This window comes from Ostrea edulis, chromosome 7 (assembly GCF_947568905.1).
Source record: "Ostrea edulis chromosome 7, xbOstEdul1.1, whole genome shotgun sequence".
Classification (NCBI taxonomy): Eukaryota; Metazoa; Mollusca; class Bivalvia; order Ostreida; family Ostreidae; genus Ostrea; species Ostrea edulis.
Genome location: NC_079170.1, coordinates 65,886,827 through 65,905,755, shown reverse-complemented (window position 1 = coordinate 65,905,755; position 18,929 = coordinate 65,886,827). Strand labels below are relative to the sequence as shown.

The 18,929-nt window shown below is 34.4% G+C and overlaps 1 protein-coding gene across 2 annotated transcripts in view; it reads right to left on the bottom strand.

Annotated features, from left to right (window-relative positions):
• Positions 1-904: 904 nt before the first annotated feature.
• The window catches only part of LOC125654421 (tyramine beta-hydroxylase-like), a 44,412-nt gene continuing 26,387 nt past the window's right edge, over positions 905-18,929 (bottom strand). Inside the window, exons 6-10 of one of the 2 annotated variants that reach the window (XM_048884378.2) lie at positions 12,104-12,261; positions 7,496-7,739; positions 6,285-6,381; positions 5,650-5,870; positions 905-2,633 (exon numbers count right to left, since the gene is read on the bottom strand). In XM_048884378.2, the coding sequence (XP_048740335.2) occupies positions 2,266-2,633; positions 5,650-5,870; positions 6,285-6,381; positions 7,496-7,739; positions 12,104-12,261 (1,088 nt within the window). In that variant the 3' untranslated portion in view covers positions 905-2,265. Of the gene's footprint in view, positions 2,634-3,622; positions 4,710-5,618; positions 5,871-6,284; positions 6,382-7,495; positions 7,740-12,103; positions 12,262-18,929 lie in introns of those variants that run through there. The other variant, XM_056145121.1, reaches the window with a different exon arrangement.

Below are 18,929 nucleotides of genomic sequence, written 5' to 3'. Positions count from 1 at the left end.
TTCTACAATACCTGCTAAAACGCAAGTATTGTATGCAATGCATCGGAAGCTCTCCAAATGTCAAGATCAACAGTTTTGACCCTATTTCGTTGATGGATCTTTCAGAGTTTTCTTTTTTAATTTTTATCAACTGATATCAGGATGATTTGTCAATTTTTGTCTGAAGAATTCTTGAAATCTGAACCACCACATTTAAACCCGATAGAAATAATCACATTTAAATATTACTAGTAAAACATCAATTGATGTTACGCAGGAGATGGTCCTAGACTTAACTAACAAACTTATCTATAGAGCCTTCGTGGAATGTCACCATTGCACAATACTCAATGAAACTCAAAATGAACAAGGCGAGAAGCAGCGGTACATGTGAACAGGGCGAGAAGCAGCGGTATATGTGAACAGCGATGTCTAGGAACAGCGGTACACGTGAACAGGACGAGGAACAGCGGTACACGTGAACAGGACGAGGAACAGCGGTACATGTGAACAGGGCGCGGAACAGCGGTACATGTGTTTACATATGTCGTACAAAACGAGTCACTGTTGTCTACAGTTACTGGAATTTTCTTTCAATAACAACACATATACACGTCTATAATACCAAAACCTTACAAGGATTTACCATTTCTCTCTCAACATTTTCGAAACTGTAAAATCAAATTTTCAGGAAAGGCAATTTTCGGGGTTTTTTCTCTGTTTTTTTTTTTAGTTATGAACACACCACTAAGTTGAACTATGATCAAGAATAACAAATTTTCAACAAAGAAATCGAGTTCCCACCAACATGGTCCCACAGAAATAGATTTCTCTACGTCAGCTTCAACTTCTACTCCTCGTGCACGTAATCTGATGTGATGAAAAAAGCGAAGATAATGAACAGCCCTCTCTAATCTTTTACACATTTTTCTTTCGAACGTCCCTATTGATACACGCTCACGCTTTTTCTTCTGATCTTGCCTAATGCGATTATACTTGGTAGCATGATTTAATTTTCCGATTTGACAAAATCATTTATACAGTACATTTTTCCTTTTACAACATAAATCAAAGTTCAGAGCTGAAATATGTGTACAGTTTATCGAACGTTTCGGCTCGCGAAGCGTCCAATTTACACAGGTTCCATTGTTTAAACAATATTTATTCAAATAATTTGATGGGATTGGACAGCAGACTTAGCCTATCTCTCCGGGCTTTACAACAAGGGGGGGGGTGTTACAGCAAGGGGGAGGGTTAGACCAGCAACTCGCGATTGACAAAGGAACAATCACTACGTATCTTTACGTCTTCAGTTCGGCGCGGTTAAGGTATGAGCGAACTACCAAGGGGAACCCATGAAACGCTCTAATCACTGAGCATCTGCGACAGTGATTGTTTTGACACGTGAAGTTTGACCAATGAGCATCTGCGATAGTAATTGTTTTGACACGTGAAGTTTGACCAATGAGCATCTGCGACAGTGATTGTTGTGACACGTGAAGTTTGACCAATGAGCATCCGCGCCAGGTACTAGTACTTGTTTTGACACGCAAAGTTTGCCTACTTCAACTTCATGGTGTAGGTGAAAGAAGTTGTGATTGATTATAAACAAGGGGGACAACCAGATATAAACAAGGGAGACAACCAGATATAAACAAGGGGGACAACCAGGCAAATCAAGGTGAACAACAAGACAAATCAAGGGCCTCAACCAGATATAAAGAAGGGAGACAACCAGACATAAACAAGGGGGACAACCAGATATAAACAAGGGAAACATAGCGCAGAGCAGCCTGACACACATTCTAAACATACAGAAATACACATAAACCCTCTGGGCCCAAAATTGGAATAAACTTATCTTATCTTATCTGTCAAGAGTGAGCCAAATGATGAATTATACCAGCTCTTTTTTAGTCTCTCTCTCTCTCTCTCTCTCTCTCTCTCTCTCTCTCTCTCAGCTTTGATTATAAGGAGGAAAATGATAAGTAAAGTTATACTACATTTACACAGGAAATCATCGAATTGTTCCTTAAACAGTAAAATATGTTTCTTGTTATGTATGGTAAATTGTTTGATATCAGAATGCTAATTCACCTAAAATGATATCATACCTATTCATGGTGTTTCGTTGTTGCCTATTTTCAGATTTCATCGTGGTTCTTAAACTTGTTTTGTAAAGCTTTTTATATATAAGCAGGTTTTGTAAAGTATTTCTTTACTGTGTTAATGAAAGTTGTTTACATATAGACAGAGTTTGTAAAGTTATTGATATAGAATATTTTTTTAAGAATACACAATTAAATTACCAATTAGATATACCATCGATAAGATAACAATGTTTGTGTGACGACAATACACCCTGTTAGAATTGGATCTGTTCGCGCCTGTGTAGGATGGTTCTGTTGATATGATGTCCTTACACATTTCAACATAAGCGTTGAACTGCTGGCTCAGTCGCCAACGTGCGATAATGTAATCCCGAATTTCCCCTTGCAAACATGGGTGCTTTGACAGTTTTTCTACCGCCTCGGCGCATGCTCTGGAACAAGAGGTCTTATTTGTGCATTCTGACGTGATTTGCTTTGTGAGATTTGCTGCTGCTGCGTCTGTTCCTTCTCGAAAATTCTTCCATGGACAATTGTCATAAATACCTTTTAAAAAATGGCCAAAATATTGCAAACATCGGAATCGAAATACGCAATACATAAATAACAATCATTAGCCAACTCATAGGCTTTAGTTAGGCTTTAGTCCAAACTGAAATGAAATTTAGCTACCTCGACCCTACGACCTTTTCTTAAGTTAATCATAGGTTATAATTACTGTTTAAAAGGGGTTCATCTATGAACAATAAGTATATAACACAGAGAAAAGTTCATCGTCAAAATTGCCTATGACATTTTAGTGTAGACTATTTTTGAAATTACCTAGGACATTTTAGTGTATGTTTGTAATTACCTAGGGCATTTTAGTGTATGTTTGTAATTACCTAGGACATTTTAGTGTATGTTTGTAATTACCTAGGACATTTTAGTGTATGTTTTCACTACCTAGGCAATTTTAGTGTATGTTTGTAATTACCTTGGACATTTTAGTGTATGTTTGTAATTACCTAGGCCATTTTAGTGTAGACTATTTTTGTAATTACCTAGGCCATTTTAGTGTATGTTTGTAATTACCTAGGATATTTTAGTGTATGTTTGTAATTACCTAGGACATTTTAGTGTATGTTTGTAATTACCTAGGACAGTTTAGTGTATGTTTGTAATTACCTAGGACATTTTAGTGCATGTTTGTAATTACCTAGGTCATTTTAGTGTAGACTATTTTTGTAATTACCTAGGACATTTTAGTGTATGTTTGTAATTGCCTAGGATATTTTAATGTAGACTATTTTTGTAATTACCTAGGCCATTTTAGTGTATGTTTGTAATTACATAGGACATTTTAGTGTATTTTGTAATTACCTAGGATATTTTAGTGTATGTTTGTATTTACCTAGGACATTTTAGTGTATGTTTGTAATTACCTAGGCCATTTTAGTGTATGTTTGTATTTACCTTGGACATTTTAGTGTATGTTTGTAATTACCTAGGACATTTTAGTGTACACTATTTTTGTAATTACCTAGGCCATTTTAGTGTATGTTTGTAATTACCTAGGATATTTTAGTGTATGTTTGTATTTACCTAGGACATTTTAGTGTATGTTTGTAATTACCTAGGCCATTTTAGTGTATGTTTGTAATTACCTAGAACATTTTAGTGTAGACTATTTTTGTAATTACCTAGGACATTTTAGTGTATGTTTGTAATTACCTAGGATATTTTAGTGTATGTTTGTAATTACCTAGGACATTTTAGTGTATGTTTGTAATTACCTAGGACAGTTTAGTGTGTGTTTGTAATTATCTAGGACATTTTAGTGTATGTTTGTAACTACCTAGGCCATTTTAGTGTATTTTTGTAATTACCTTGGACATTTTAGTGTATGTTTGTAATTACCTAGGACATTTTAGTGTATGTTTGTAATTACCTAGAACATTTTAGTGTAGACTATTTTTGTAATTACCTAGGACATTTTAGTGTATGTTTGTAATTACCTAGGATATTTTAGTGTATGTTTGTAATTACCTAGGGCATTTTAGTGTATGTTTGTAATTACCTAGGACAGTTTAGTGTGTGTTTGTAATTATCTAGGACATTTTAGTGTATGTTTGTAACTACCTAGGCCATTTTAGTGTATGTTTGTAATTAACTAGGATATTTTAGTGTAGACTATTTTTGTAATTACCTAGGACATTTTAGTGTATGTTTGTAATTACCTAGGACATTTTAGTGTATGTTTGTAATTACCTAGGACAGTTTAGTGTATGTTTGTAATTACCTAGGACATTTTAGTGTATGTTTGTAATTACCTAGGACATTTTAGTGTATGTTTGTATTTACCTAGGATATTTTAGTGTATGTTTGTAATTACCTAGGACATTTTAGTGTATGTTTGTAATTACCTAGGACATTTTAGTGTATGTTTGTAATTACTTAGGACAGTTTAGTGTATGTTTGTAATTACCTAGGACATTTTAGTGTATGTTTGTAATTACCTAGGACATTTTAGTGTATGTTTGTAATTACCTAGGACATTTTAGTGTATGTTTGTAATTACCTAGGACATTTTAGTGTATGTTTGTAATTACCTAGGCCATTTTAGTGTATGTTTGTAATTACCTAGGACATTTTAGTGTATGTTTGTAATTACCTAGGACAGTTTAGTGTACAGGGTTTGACATTAACTTTTTTGGGCACTAGACCAATCGGGCTACTTAAAATGATTTTTGCTAGACCTGACCTTACATCCACTAGCCCTGACCAACGTTCCAGAAAAAAATCTTATAAGATTCTCCATATCTAAATACATATACTTAATTTAAATGAAAAACGTTAAGTTTGAACTAAAATGCATTTAATTGTCTCAAAAAAATCTTTAATCTCGTCATTCAATTTGATGCTTTTACTTTCAACCCTATTTTCAGTTTCTTTAAACTTTTACCGGCACAGAAATTCTTTAATTTATTTAGAATAAATTGACCTCAATATTTTTTTTTAAATTTCTATTTCATATGCCCTGCTTTGTTTCTTCCCAACGTTTTCCTTTTTTTTTCTTTCTTGAGACATCTTTTGCTTTCATTGAGGACGAGATTTCATATTTGATTATATAGACATTCCCGCACATATGTTTAATAAACACTTTCTTATATTCAATTCAAATGAACTGTTTTGGTGGGTTTTTTTTAATGAAAATGAATTCAATAAATCTATTTAACCAAAACATAACTTTACACACATTAACAATGTGTAGATGTCATAGAACATCACTTACGACCGCGACTTATTAGAACTAAGGATAGAGATTATGTCATCATGCGGTTCAAAATTGCTCGCAAACTCTTTACAGTTATTTTGTTTATGAATAAAATATCTTATGATTTAAAGTAAAGTTTCTTAACTTTGTTTATATTTTTAACACGACCAGTCGGACTAGTAAATAAACATTTTACCCGACCGGACCTATCATTTAGTAGTCTCGGTCGGTCGGACGTGCCTTAGTGTCAAACCCTGGTGTATGTTTGTAATTACCTAGGCCATTTTAGTGTATATTTGTAATTACCTTGTAGACGAGGAAGATAACGCTTGCACAGAAGCACGTTCTTGAATGACGTACAAAACTGAGTGTAGGATTTCTGTTTCGGATAATAAGTCAGAAAGCCGTAGCACATCTCGTCTGTTACACTGTTGCCAAAGTAAGTAGTGCTGTTGATTCCAATACTGGAGTATGTACAGGTGGTGCGGATCTCGTCCCCGGGCCGAATTTCAACAGGTGGATCAAACCTTTAAAAAAATCAATCTGCCATTTTACAATTATCAAAGCATGATGGTTTTTCTCCTACCAGATGCGTTCTTTTAAAGTAAATAGACTGAGTTAGAGCTGTAATTTCTATTACATCAACTCTCAGTCGACAAAGATTACATTGTCGTGCCATTACAAGCTACATTATACGTATATGTACGCATTCTTTAAAGACTTGACATATCCTTCACAACCTTTTACCACCTTTCATTGAAATTGTGATAAGACCCAAGACGTCTCTAACGAGCAAACACTAACATAGCCTACCTGTAGAACATTGGTGAGTTATAGTCATATTTCTGATCGTTGTGAGGTTCTTAACATTACCTACCTGTAAAACATTGGTGAGTTATAGTCATATTTCTGATCGTTGTGAGGTTCTTAACATAGCCTACCTGTAGAACTTTGGTGAGTTATAGTCATATTTCTGATCGTTTGTGAGGTCCTTAACAAACTGTCCCTCCCTGTAAATACTGATCCTCTGTTTTCTTCCTGTTAATATTGAAATAAAGATGGATACTATGTGCAGGTTAGGGTAATGCTAGACCCTACCAAACCGAGAAAACGATCCCAAAACGAGGTTGCCAATGATTCTAAAGGAGTGGTACTCTCCAAACTTAAATCATACAACATGAGAAAATATTTATTTCATTGCACTGAATAAACGAATTAGGTCTTGACAGAACGATAATGAGGAAATTGATGTTGCGTTTTGTGGGTAGATTGACATGAGGAGATTGATGTTGCGTTTTGTGGGTAGATTGACATGAGGAGATTGATGTTGCGTTTTGTGGGTAGATTGACATGAGGAGATTGATGCTGCTTTTTGTGGGTAGATTGACATGATGAGATTGATGTTGCATTTTGTGGGTAGATTGACATGAGGAGATTGATGTTGTGTTTTGTGGGTAGATTGACGGAGAGATTAATGTTGCGTTTTGTGGGTAGAGAGAGACGTGCTTTGACATTATTATTGTAGTGGACTGTTCTAGAAAATGTTGACATCATAAGGATTTCCTATATCCACCGTACACATAATAAATAAATACCGTTTGAACTTTTAAATGTACATTTAAAACGCTGTTCGATTTCAAACTTTCTAATGACGTGATACTGAAAACAGCAAACCGTACTCACAAGAAATTGGATCATGAAATAAAGTATCATATATATATCTCCTGGTATAAAACACGAGTTTTGATTTCTTCTATTTCATATAAAACTCGTGTTAATTTCATCTATTTCATATAAAACTCGTGTTGATTTCATCTATTTCATATAAAACTCGTGTTGATTTCATCTATTCATAGGCGTAGCTTGGGTTCGAATATTACCGAGGCAGGGGGTCTGCGGGGCGCATCCCCCCCCCTCCCCGAAGCTATCGACATTTTAACAACGTAAAAGGTGTTGTTGTTTTTTTTACCGAGGCAGCTGCCTCGGTTGCCTCAATGGAAGCTACGCCACTGCTATTTCATATAAAACTCGTGTTGATTATCAGAATCATGCTTACATGATATACAGGAACACAAGACTAAACAATACTGATACTAATAAGAGAATCATTAATAACGGCAGACTTGTGCACGTGAGTGACACTGTAACTTACCTAACAAATGCATATGATTGACAGCCCTGGTGACGTAGATCGGTTTCTGAAACATGTTTTCGGTACAAAAGGCGGTACATGATGAGTTGAAAACAGCACCGAGGGTGTTTGGTGGAATAGCCAAATATTGCTGACCCACAGCCATGATCACGGAGTCAAATTGCCTCTTCTTACTCGTGTAGAATATCTGTAAACCGGAAGCGTCCGTGTAGCCCGCCGTCTGTTTGGGGTTATTCCAGTGTACCTAAAAAACATGAAATTGTATTCCAGTGTAAATAACATGTCATTTTATTTCAGTGTAAATAACATGTCATTTTATTTCATGCAGTGTAAATAACATGTCATTTTAATTCAGTGTAAATAATATGTAGTTTTATTTCAGTGTAATTAACATGTAATTTTCACCTTTTCATTATTTAACCCTTTAACGACCAGTGACGCCTTTTGACGCCTTTTATGTGCCGACGTGATTAAATTGGGGGTGTTTTGTTAATAATTGGAATACAATGAAACAAATCATATTTTCTAAAAGTAGAGTAAAAACTAAACAATTTTTCTACTCAAAGTTTTTCTGTGCGATGTTGGGAACTAGTCGAAAACATGCATTCAAAATCGCATATCGTTACCGGAAAGTAGGAAATTTAAGCCGAAATGACAAAATTGTGTTATATTCTGTTAGTAAAATCTTTTCTAAAAAACAAAATATTTAAAAACGTATATCATATTCGGAAAGGTTGAAACATTTGCTTCATTTTTTCTTACGGTTATATTTAGGTACGGGCAAGTGTCATAGACCTATTTCTTCATGAAAGTAATGCATTTTATAAGTTAAACGCGATAAAAATGCACTTTAACCACAGGCACCTGAAGTATGGATATTACTACCCCCCCCTTTTCATAATTTTTTTTTTGGTGGCAATAATTTCTCTGAAATGTTTGAATTCCCAGTCTATCTCATCCCTCTTTCGATTCATGTAATCGTTTCACGCTTTTTGTAAGCTTTAGAGATTGGCCTTCTACCGGTATTTTATTATACCGGTAGAAGGCCAATCTCTAAAGCTTACAAAAAGCGTGAAACGATTACATGAATCGAAAGAGGGATGAGATAGACTGGGAATTCATACATTTCAGAGAAATTATTGCCACCAAAAAAATAATTATGAAAAGGGGGGGGGGGTAGTAGTAATATCCATACTTCAGGGATCTGTGCTTTAACGTCATTTGACATTAGCGTGCGTGTGTATTGCGCAAATAGATTATGTAACGATACTATAGGGTTATTGAACTTATATTGGTGAATATTGGCACGAGTTGGCTGTGAAAATGCACGAGCTTGCGAGTGCATTTTGACAGCCAACGAGAGCCAATATTCACTTATATAAGTTCAATAACCCTTTTATTATATAGCTAAAGTATTTAGTTGTTAAATTATATCCCTTTTCACTCAAACTACTCCAAAATAGACGAGAATTCATCAATATTGGCAGTGTGCAATAACAGCATGCACTTCTTAACTGTTCAATATTTAACCCGTCATTAATGCATGAAGCAAACTGATTTTGTAAATGGGGACATCATAATTTATGTACAGTAAAACATTTTGCTTAAGTAAATATCAAATACCGGCTCTGTCAGATTCGGAGGACCGTCGTCTGCCATTTTGGTTTGTTTACGTCGTTACGGTAACGTCAATATTGAACGCTCATACTCGGAATGTTTCGGGCGCATACAATTTACGCAATGCAAAGTTAGCGTTCAATAAATTCTCAGGATATTGAACGCTAACATTCTCTAGATTTTACGCAGATTTTATATTAGACTATTTATTAGCTATATAATAAATAACTTATTATATAGCTAATAAATAGTCTAATATAAAATCTGCGTAAAATCTAGAGAATGTTAGCGTTCAATATCCTGAGAATTTATTGAACGCTAACTTTACATTGCGTAAATTGTATGCGCCCGAAACATTCCGAGTATGAGCGTTCAATATTGACGTTACCGTAACGACGTAAACAAGCAAAAATGGTAGACGACGGTCCTCCGAATTTGACAGAGCCGGTATTTGATATTTACTTAAGCATTATGTTTTACTGTACATAAATTATGATGTCCCCATTTACAAAATCAGTTTGCTTCATGCATTAATGACGGGTTAAATATTGAACAGTTAAGAAATGCATGCTGTTATTGCACACTGGCAATATTGATGAATTCTCGTCTATTTTGGAGTAGTTTGAGTGAAAATGGATATAACTTAACAACCAAATACTTTAGCTATATAATAAAAGGGTTATTGAACTTATATAGGTGAATATTGGCACTCGTTGGCTGTCAAAATGCACTCGCAAGCTCGTGCATTTTCACAGCCAACTCGTGCCAATATTCACCGATATAAGTTCAATAACCCTATAATATTTACGTGGAGAAACTAAACAAATTTATAACGGTAAATCTGTGATTGGGTTTTTGTTTTTGTTTTATGAATTAGAACTACTGCTTTACAACCTAAATACAATGTACATTTATTTCCCTATGTAAGCGTGTCCGCCTTCAGCCTAGGTATACGTGTGTGAAAAATGGCTAATAGTACCTTAACATTCACGGATTTTTCTTACGGATTCTTACGTATTCCACAAATCCATAAAAGTACACGGAATGTTACGATTTAGACATGGATACCGACGAGTGATTTACGAATGCTTGTGATTGACTACGAGTCGGAGATCCGTAAGGACTCGTAAGAAAAATCCGTGAGTGCGAAGGTGGTATAATGCGCACAGAATTTGTGGGTTTTTTTTCTCTCTATCTTTTTCACATACATGTCCGCATTCAGCCTAAGTATATGTGTGTGAAAAATGGCTAAAGCGCACGGGAATTGTGTTGGGGTTTTTTCCCTATCCTTTTCACGTACATGCACTATATAATCTAGAAGAATAAAGTTTTGTTTACATTTGAGTGTCTCGCATGCATGAATAAAAAAAAGGTATATATGTATATTTTCATTAGATGAATAGGCAATAAGTATGATGTAGGCTATGGAACGGACTAAAATGTACATTTTTATAAGTTAATCATTACGAGCAAGTTGTCAGTGTGTGCTAGATGTAAGTATGTATACTCATTTAAAAATGTTAGCGTTTAGATTATGATTTTTCCGTTTATTTGCAATAATAATCTGTTAGAATTTAAAGAAAAATAACTTCAGTACAAGTAAGTAAAATGAGTTGTTTTGACTAAATATTTTCATTTCTTGTTACGTTGTCATGACTGTAACATAAACAGCGCATAATTTAATCATGGAGTATAGCGCTGAAAGCGATACAGGCTCAGTTTTGTTGTCCGTTGGGTCACCGTCAGACATTGGTGTAGATGACTACAGTTATGAAAAAGTTTCTATAATAAGGACAATGAATCAGAATATATAGAAACACGATCACCAGTGTACACTGGACAGTCATTTGAGTGACATTACGGACGAGGATTTCTACTTCTAGTCGCATCAACTCCATAGCGTAAATATTGTAAAGTTCCATGAAGATGTTGGTCCTTCTCATGAACTTGACTCCTTATATGAGGGGGCGTACAGGGGGTGGTCCTCTCCCCCTCTCTTCCCCTGAATAGTGATGAATTGCATATTTCATTTGGGTACTAAAGCGTATTACATGCCAGTTTACTACCCATATGCACGGCAACGATTATGATGCATATAGATATAACAGGCTTACGTGATATTGCAAATGTATTCTTTAATTGTTTCTTTTATCTGTTAAAACACAATGGGCACGGCATCGAATACGTATAGCCGTTGATGCAGATTAGATGTGAAAAAGGAAAAACGAAGGAGTTATAAGAAAAGAAGTATAAGAACCTCCCCACTAAACCTCTTTCTCCTCTTCCATGCACCTCCTTCCTCTCATCCTGTCCGCCCCTCTTATATCATGTATGCTATTACTTTCTGCTGATATTACCTCTTGTCAGTTTTGGGGAAATAGCAAAGGTTATAGATATGTAAGGAACAAAAAGCAGATCGAGTACAGGACAGCCTGGCCCCAACCGGACCCCGACAAACGAAATGCGTATCTTTGATGGGAATTAACCAATTACCCGATATCAAAATATACAGAGACATATAATCATTTCTATGATATGTACTGGTCAGATGACAATGCATCGGTAATTTTTTTTAAATATTTTATGACAATGGCAACAATTTTGATAAAATTTCCGTTATTAGAAAAAACACCATGAAACACACACACATACACGTGATTCTACAACATAAAATATGCATATATGTAAATACAAAATATTGCAAACATTTTGAATTATGTCAGAGAAAAAGTACGATTGTGTACGGTGCCGACGGAGACTCTCTGATCTACATATAGTACTAAATAGTGATGCTTTTAAAAGTACGCTTAAAATATTAGTAATCAATTATCACTACATGTAAAATCATGCAAGAAAATTATGAGATTAATTGCTTTTAGTTATCTTTACATTTTCATGAGTGAAAACGGAATATGTTTATGTGGTTCGTATTTCGTAGTGGAAGAGTTATCTTTCTTTACAGGCAATCTCTTGCACAATCCTTATGTCTACCTGTAGAGCGATGAATTTGTAGCCGTTGTTACCCACTCGGAACCCCTCGTTCCTGTATAAGCACTCCCCTCGGGATCCCATTGTCCACGTCAGAAGAATATCCTGACATTGTCTGTCAGGAGTCATTCTGCACTCGTAAGGCCCTTCCTTCATGCGGACTGAAAAAAAAAATATAATTCAGTTCTCCTCGTTTACCGTTCTCGTAATAACATTTCCCTCATTATTAAATAAACGGTTGTTTGTTGTTTAACATCGAAGAGAGAATATCTCACTCGTCTCATTTCTGACACAAATTCAAGATAACCATGCCAACTCCTGTACTAAATAAGATATTCATTTAATCGAGTTTTCCTTTGTCAAGTATTCATCTAACAATCATACGGCATCAATTACACTCGCCATTTTATGTTGTTCTTTTTCAATAAGACATTTTCATTGTGCACTGTTATAACCGTAATACATCCTACACTCTCTAGTTAGCTTCATACAACAAACAGCAAGCTCCCAAGAGCTAGACAAAGTTCCTTATAGGAATTATGAGATTGATCACTGGGTTTTTTTTCTTCACCTTTCATCTAAGTATCGCCACCTTGCGCAACATCTAGGTACTAACAGTTCAAAGAATTTCTAAATACCACGACGTCGAAAAATATCGAAGCTTCTATATTGAAAAGTATCAGAGTACTGCCACTTTAAACAAGATTAAAAATATCGCCACCTCGACCAATACCTCAGCATCACTACCTCAAATAATATGTCAGTGCCGCTACCTAAAACAATAGGTAACCATTGCAACATCGCAAACTATTTATATAACATCACCTACAGCAATATCTAAATATCGCTACCTACACAAATATCTAACCTACCATCACCTCCTACAACAATCTAATTGAAATTAGATGTTGGATCCGCTTGCATACTCGCTACACAAACATCTAAAAACATCCCATTGAGGGTCACGTCAGAGGTCAAATTCGGTATCACTCTAGACTTATCGGCTTCAACAAACATTCAATGGTTTTGCCAGCGGTGATTTCATTGGTCAATCGAATTTGACCTCTGACGTGACCCTCTACGGGATGTTGTTGGATGTTTGTGTAGCGAGTATGCGAGCGGATCCAACATCTAATTTCAATTAGATTACTCCTACAATATCTAAATATCGCCACATCAACGGATTTCTGAGTACCGTCCATCTTAAACAATAAAACAGACCAGATGTAAACTTACATCAACTTACCGCCATTTCATACAATAGTAATGTCAACACTTCGTACAATAGTACTGTGAACACTTCATACAATAGTACTGTCAACACTTCATACAATAGTACTGTCAACACTTCATACAATAGTACTGGCAACACTTCATATAATAGTACTGTCAATACTTCATACAATAGTCATGTAAACACTTCATACAATAGTAATGTCAACACTTCATACAATTGTACTGGCAACACTTCATATAATAGTACTGTCAACACTTCATACAATAGTAATGTCAACACTTCATACAATAGTACAGTCAACACTTCATACAATAGTACTGTCAACACTTCATACAATAGTACTGTCAACACTTCATACAATAGTACTGTCAACACTTCATTCAATAGTAATGTCAACACTTCATACAATAGTAATATCAACACTCATTACAATAGTAACGTCAACACTTCGTACAATAGTAATGTCAACACTTCATACAATAGTACTGTCAACACTTCATTCAATAGTAATGTCAACACTTCATACAATAGTACTGTCAACACTTCATACAATAGTAATGTCAACACTTCGTACAATAGTAATGTCAACACTTCATTCAATAGTACTGTCAACACTCATTACAATAGTACTGTCAATACTTCATACAATAGTCATGTCAACACTTCATACAATAGTAATGTCAACACTTCATACAATAGTACTGTCAACACTTCATTCAATAGTAATGTCAACACTTCATACAATAGTAATGTCAACACTCATTACAATAGTAACGTCAACACTTCGTACAATAGTAATGTCAACACTTCGTACAATAGTACTGTCAACACTCATTACAATAGTACTGTCAATACTTCATACAATAGTCATGTCAACACTTCATACAATAGTAATGTCAACACTTCATACAATTGTACTGGCAACACTTCATACAATAGTACTGTCAACACTTCATTCAATAGTAATGTCAACACTTCATACAATAGTAATGTCAACACTCATTACAATAGTAACGTCAACACTTCGTACAATAGTAATGTCAACACTTCGTACAATAGTACTGTCAACACTCATTACAATAGTACTGTCAATACTTCATACAATAGTCATGTCAACACTTCATACAATAGTAATGTCAACACTTCATACAATTGTACTGGCAACACTTCATATAATAGTACTGTCAATACTTCATACAATAGTAATGTCAACACTTCATACAATAGTACTGTCAACACTTCATACAATAGTACTGTCAACACTTCGTACAATAGTACTAGCAACATTTCATACAATAGTACTGGCAACACTTCATACAATAGTACTGTCAACACTTCATACAATAGTACTGTCAACTCTTCATACAATAGTACTGTCAACACTTCGTACAATAGTACTAGCAACATTTCATACAATAGTAATGTCAACACTTCATACAATAGTAATGTCAACACTTCATACAATAATACTGTCAACACTTCATATAATAGTACTGGCAACATTTCATACAACAGTACTGGCAACACTTCATATAATAGTACTGTCAACACTTCATACAATAGTAATGTCAACACTTCATACAATAGTAATGTCAACACTTCATGCAATAGTACTGGCAACACTTCATACAATAGTAATGTCAACACTTTGTACAATAGTACTGTCAACACTTCATACAATAGTACTGTCAACACTTCATACAATAGTACTGGCAACACTTCATATAATAGTACTGTCAATACTTCATACAATAGTCATGTCAACACTTCATACAATAGTAATGTCAACACTTCATACAATTGTACTGGCAACACTTCATATAATGTACTGTCAACACTTCATACAATAGTAATGTCAACACTTCATACAATAGTACTGTCAACACTTCATACAATAGTACTGTCAACACTTCGTACAAAAGTACTAGCAACATTTCATACAATAGTAATGTCAACACTTCATACAATAGCACTGTCAACACTTCATACAATAGTAATGTCAACACTTCATACATTAGTACTGTCAACACTTCATACAATAGTACTGTCAACACTTCGTACAATAGTAATGTCAACACTTCATACAATAATACTGTCAACACTTCATACAATAGTAATATCAACACTTCATACAATAGTACTGTCAACACTTCATACAATAGTACTGTCAACACTTCGTACAATAGTAATGTCAACACTTCATACAATAGTAATGTCAACACTTCATACAATTGTACTGGCAACACTTCATATAATAGTACTGTCAACACTTCATACAATAGTACTGTCAACACTTCGTACAATAGTACTGTCAACACTTCATACAATAGTAATGTCAACACTTCATACAATTGTACTGGCAACACTTCATATAATAGTACTGTCAACACTTCATACAATAGTAATGTCAACACTTCATACAATAGTACAGTCAACACTTCATACAATAGTACTGTCAACACTTCATACAATAGTACTGTCAACACTTCATACAATAGTACTGTCAACACTTCATTCAATAGTACTGTCAACACTTCATACAATAGTAATATCAACACTCATTACAATAGTAACGTCAACACTTCGTACAATAGTAATGTCAACACTTCATACAATAGTACTGTCAACACTTCATACAATAGTAATGTCAACACTTCATACAATAGTACAGTCAACACTTCATACAATAGTACTGTCAACACTTCATACAATAGTACTGTCAACACTTCATTCAATAGTAATGTCAACACTTCATACAATAGTAATATCAACACTCATTACAATAGTAACGTCAACACTTCGTACAATAGTAATGTCAACACTTCATACAATAGTACTGTCAACACTTCATACAATAGTAATGTCAACACTTCATACAATAGTACTGTCAACACTTCATACAATAGTAATGTCAACACTTCGTACAATAGTAATGTCAACACTTCATTCAATAGTACTGTCAACACTCATTACAATAGTACTGTCAATACTTCATACAATAGTCATGTCAACACTTCATACAATAGTAATGTCAACACTTCATACAATAGTACTGTCAACACTTCATACAATAATACTGTCAACACTTCATACAATGGTAATGTCAACACTTCATACAATAGTACTGTCAACACTTAGTACAATAGTATTAGCAACATTTCATACAATAGTAATGTCAACACTTCATACAATAGTAATGTCAACACTTCATTCAATAGTACTGTCAACACTCATTACAATAGTACTGTCAACACTTCATACAATAGTAATGTCAACACTTCATACAATTGTACTGGCAACACTTCATATAATAGTACTGTCAACACTTCATACAATAGTAATGTCAACACTTCATACAATAGTACTGTCAACACTTCATACAATAGTACTGTCAACACTTCATACAATAGTACTGTCAACACTTCGTACAATAGCACTAGCAACATTTCATACAATAGTACTGGCAACACTTCATACAATAGTACTGTCAACACTTCATACAATAGTACTGTCAACACTTCGTACAATAGTACTAGCAACATTTCATACAATAGTAATGTCAACACTTCATACAATAGCACTGTCAACACTTCATACAATAGTAATGTCAACACTTCATACAATAGTACTATCAACACTTCATACAATAGTACTGTCAACACTTCGTACAATAGTAATGTCAACACTTCATACAATAGTAATGTCAACACTGATTACAATAGTAACGTCAACACTTCGTACAATAGTAATGTCAACACTTCATACAATAGTAATGTCAACACTTCATACAATAGTACTGTCAACACTTCGTACAATAGTACTGTCAACACTTCATACAATAGTACTGTCAACACTTCGTACAATAGTACTGTCAACATTTCATACAATAGTAATGTCAACACATCGTACAATAGTACTGGTACCACTTCATATAATAGTACTGTCAACACTTCATACTATAGTACTGTCAACACTTCGTACAATAGTACTGTCATCACTTCATACAATAGTACTGTCAACACTTCGTACAATAGTAATGTCAACTCTTCATACAATAGTAATGTCAACACTTCATACAATAGTACTGTCAACACTTCATATGATAGTACTGTCAACACTTCATATAATAGTAATGTCAACACCTCGTACAATAGTAATGTCGACACATTGTACAATAGTACTGTCAACACTTCATACAATAGTAATATCAACACTTCATATAATAGTACTGGCAACATTTCATACAATAGTACTGGCAACAGTTCATATAAGAGTACTGTCAACACTTCATACAATAGTACTGTCAACACTTCATACAATAGTAATGTCAACACTTCATACAATAGTACTGTCAACACTTCATACAATAGTACTGTCAACACTTCGTACAATAGTACTAGCAACATTTCATACAATAGTAATGTCAACACTTCATACAATAGCACTGTCAACACTTCATACAATAGTAATGTCAACACTTCATACAATAGTAATGTCAACACTTCATACAATTGTACTGGCAACACTTCGTACAATAGTAATGTCAACACTTCATACAATAGTACTGTCAACACTTCATACAATAGTAATATCAACACTTCATACAATAGTACTGTCAACACTTCATACAATAGTACTGTCAACACTTCATTCAATAGTAATGTCAACACTTCATACAATAGTAATATCAACACTCATTACAATAGTAACGTCAACACTTCGTACAATAGTAATGTCAACACTTCATACAATAGTACTGTCAACACTTCATATAATAGTACTGTCAACAATTCATATAATAGTACTGTCAACACTTCGTACAATAATAATGTCAACACTTTGTACAATAGTACTGTCAACACTTCATACAATAGTAATGTCAACACTTCATATAATAGTACTGGCAACATTTCATACAATAGTACTGGTAACACTTCATATAATAGTACTGTCAACACTTCATACAATAGTAATGTCAACACTTCATGCAATAGTACTGGCAACACTTCATACAATAGTAATGTCAACACTTCGTACAATAGTACTGTCAACACTTCATACAATAGTACTGTCAACACTTCATACAATAGTACTGGCAACACTTCATATAACAGTACTGTCAATACTTCATACAATAGTCATGTCAACACTTCATACAATAGTAATGTCAACACTTCATACAATTGTACTGGCAACACTTCATATAATAGTACTGTCAACACTTCATACAATAGTACTGTCAACACTTCATACAATAATACTGTCAACACTTCATACAATAGTACTGTCAACACTTCGTACAATAGTACTAGCAACATTTCATACAATAGTACTGGCAACACTTCATACAATAGTACTGTCAACACTTCGTACAATAGTACTGTCAAGACTTCATACAATAGTACTGTCAACACTTCGTACAATAGTACTAGCAACATTTCATACAATAGTAATGTCAACACTTCATACAATAGCACTGTCAACACTTCATACAATAGTACTGTCAACACTTCATACAATAGTAATGTCAACACTTCATATAATAGTACTGTCAACACTTCATACAATAGTACTGTCAACACTTCGTACAAT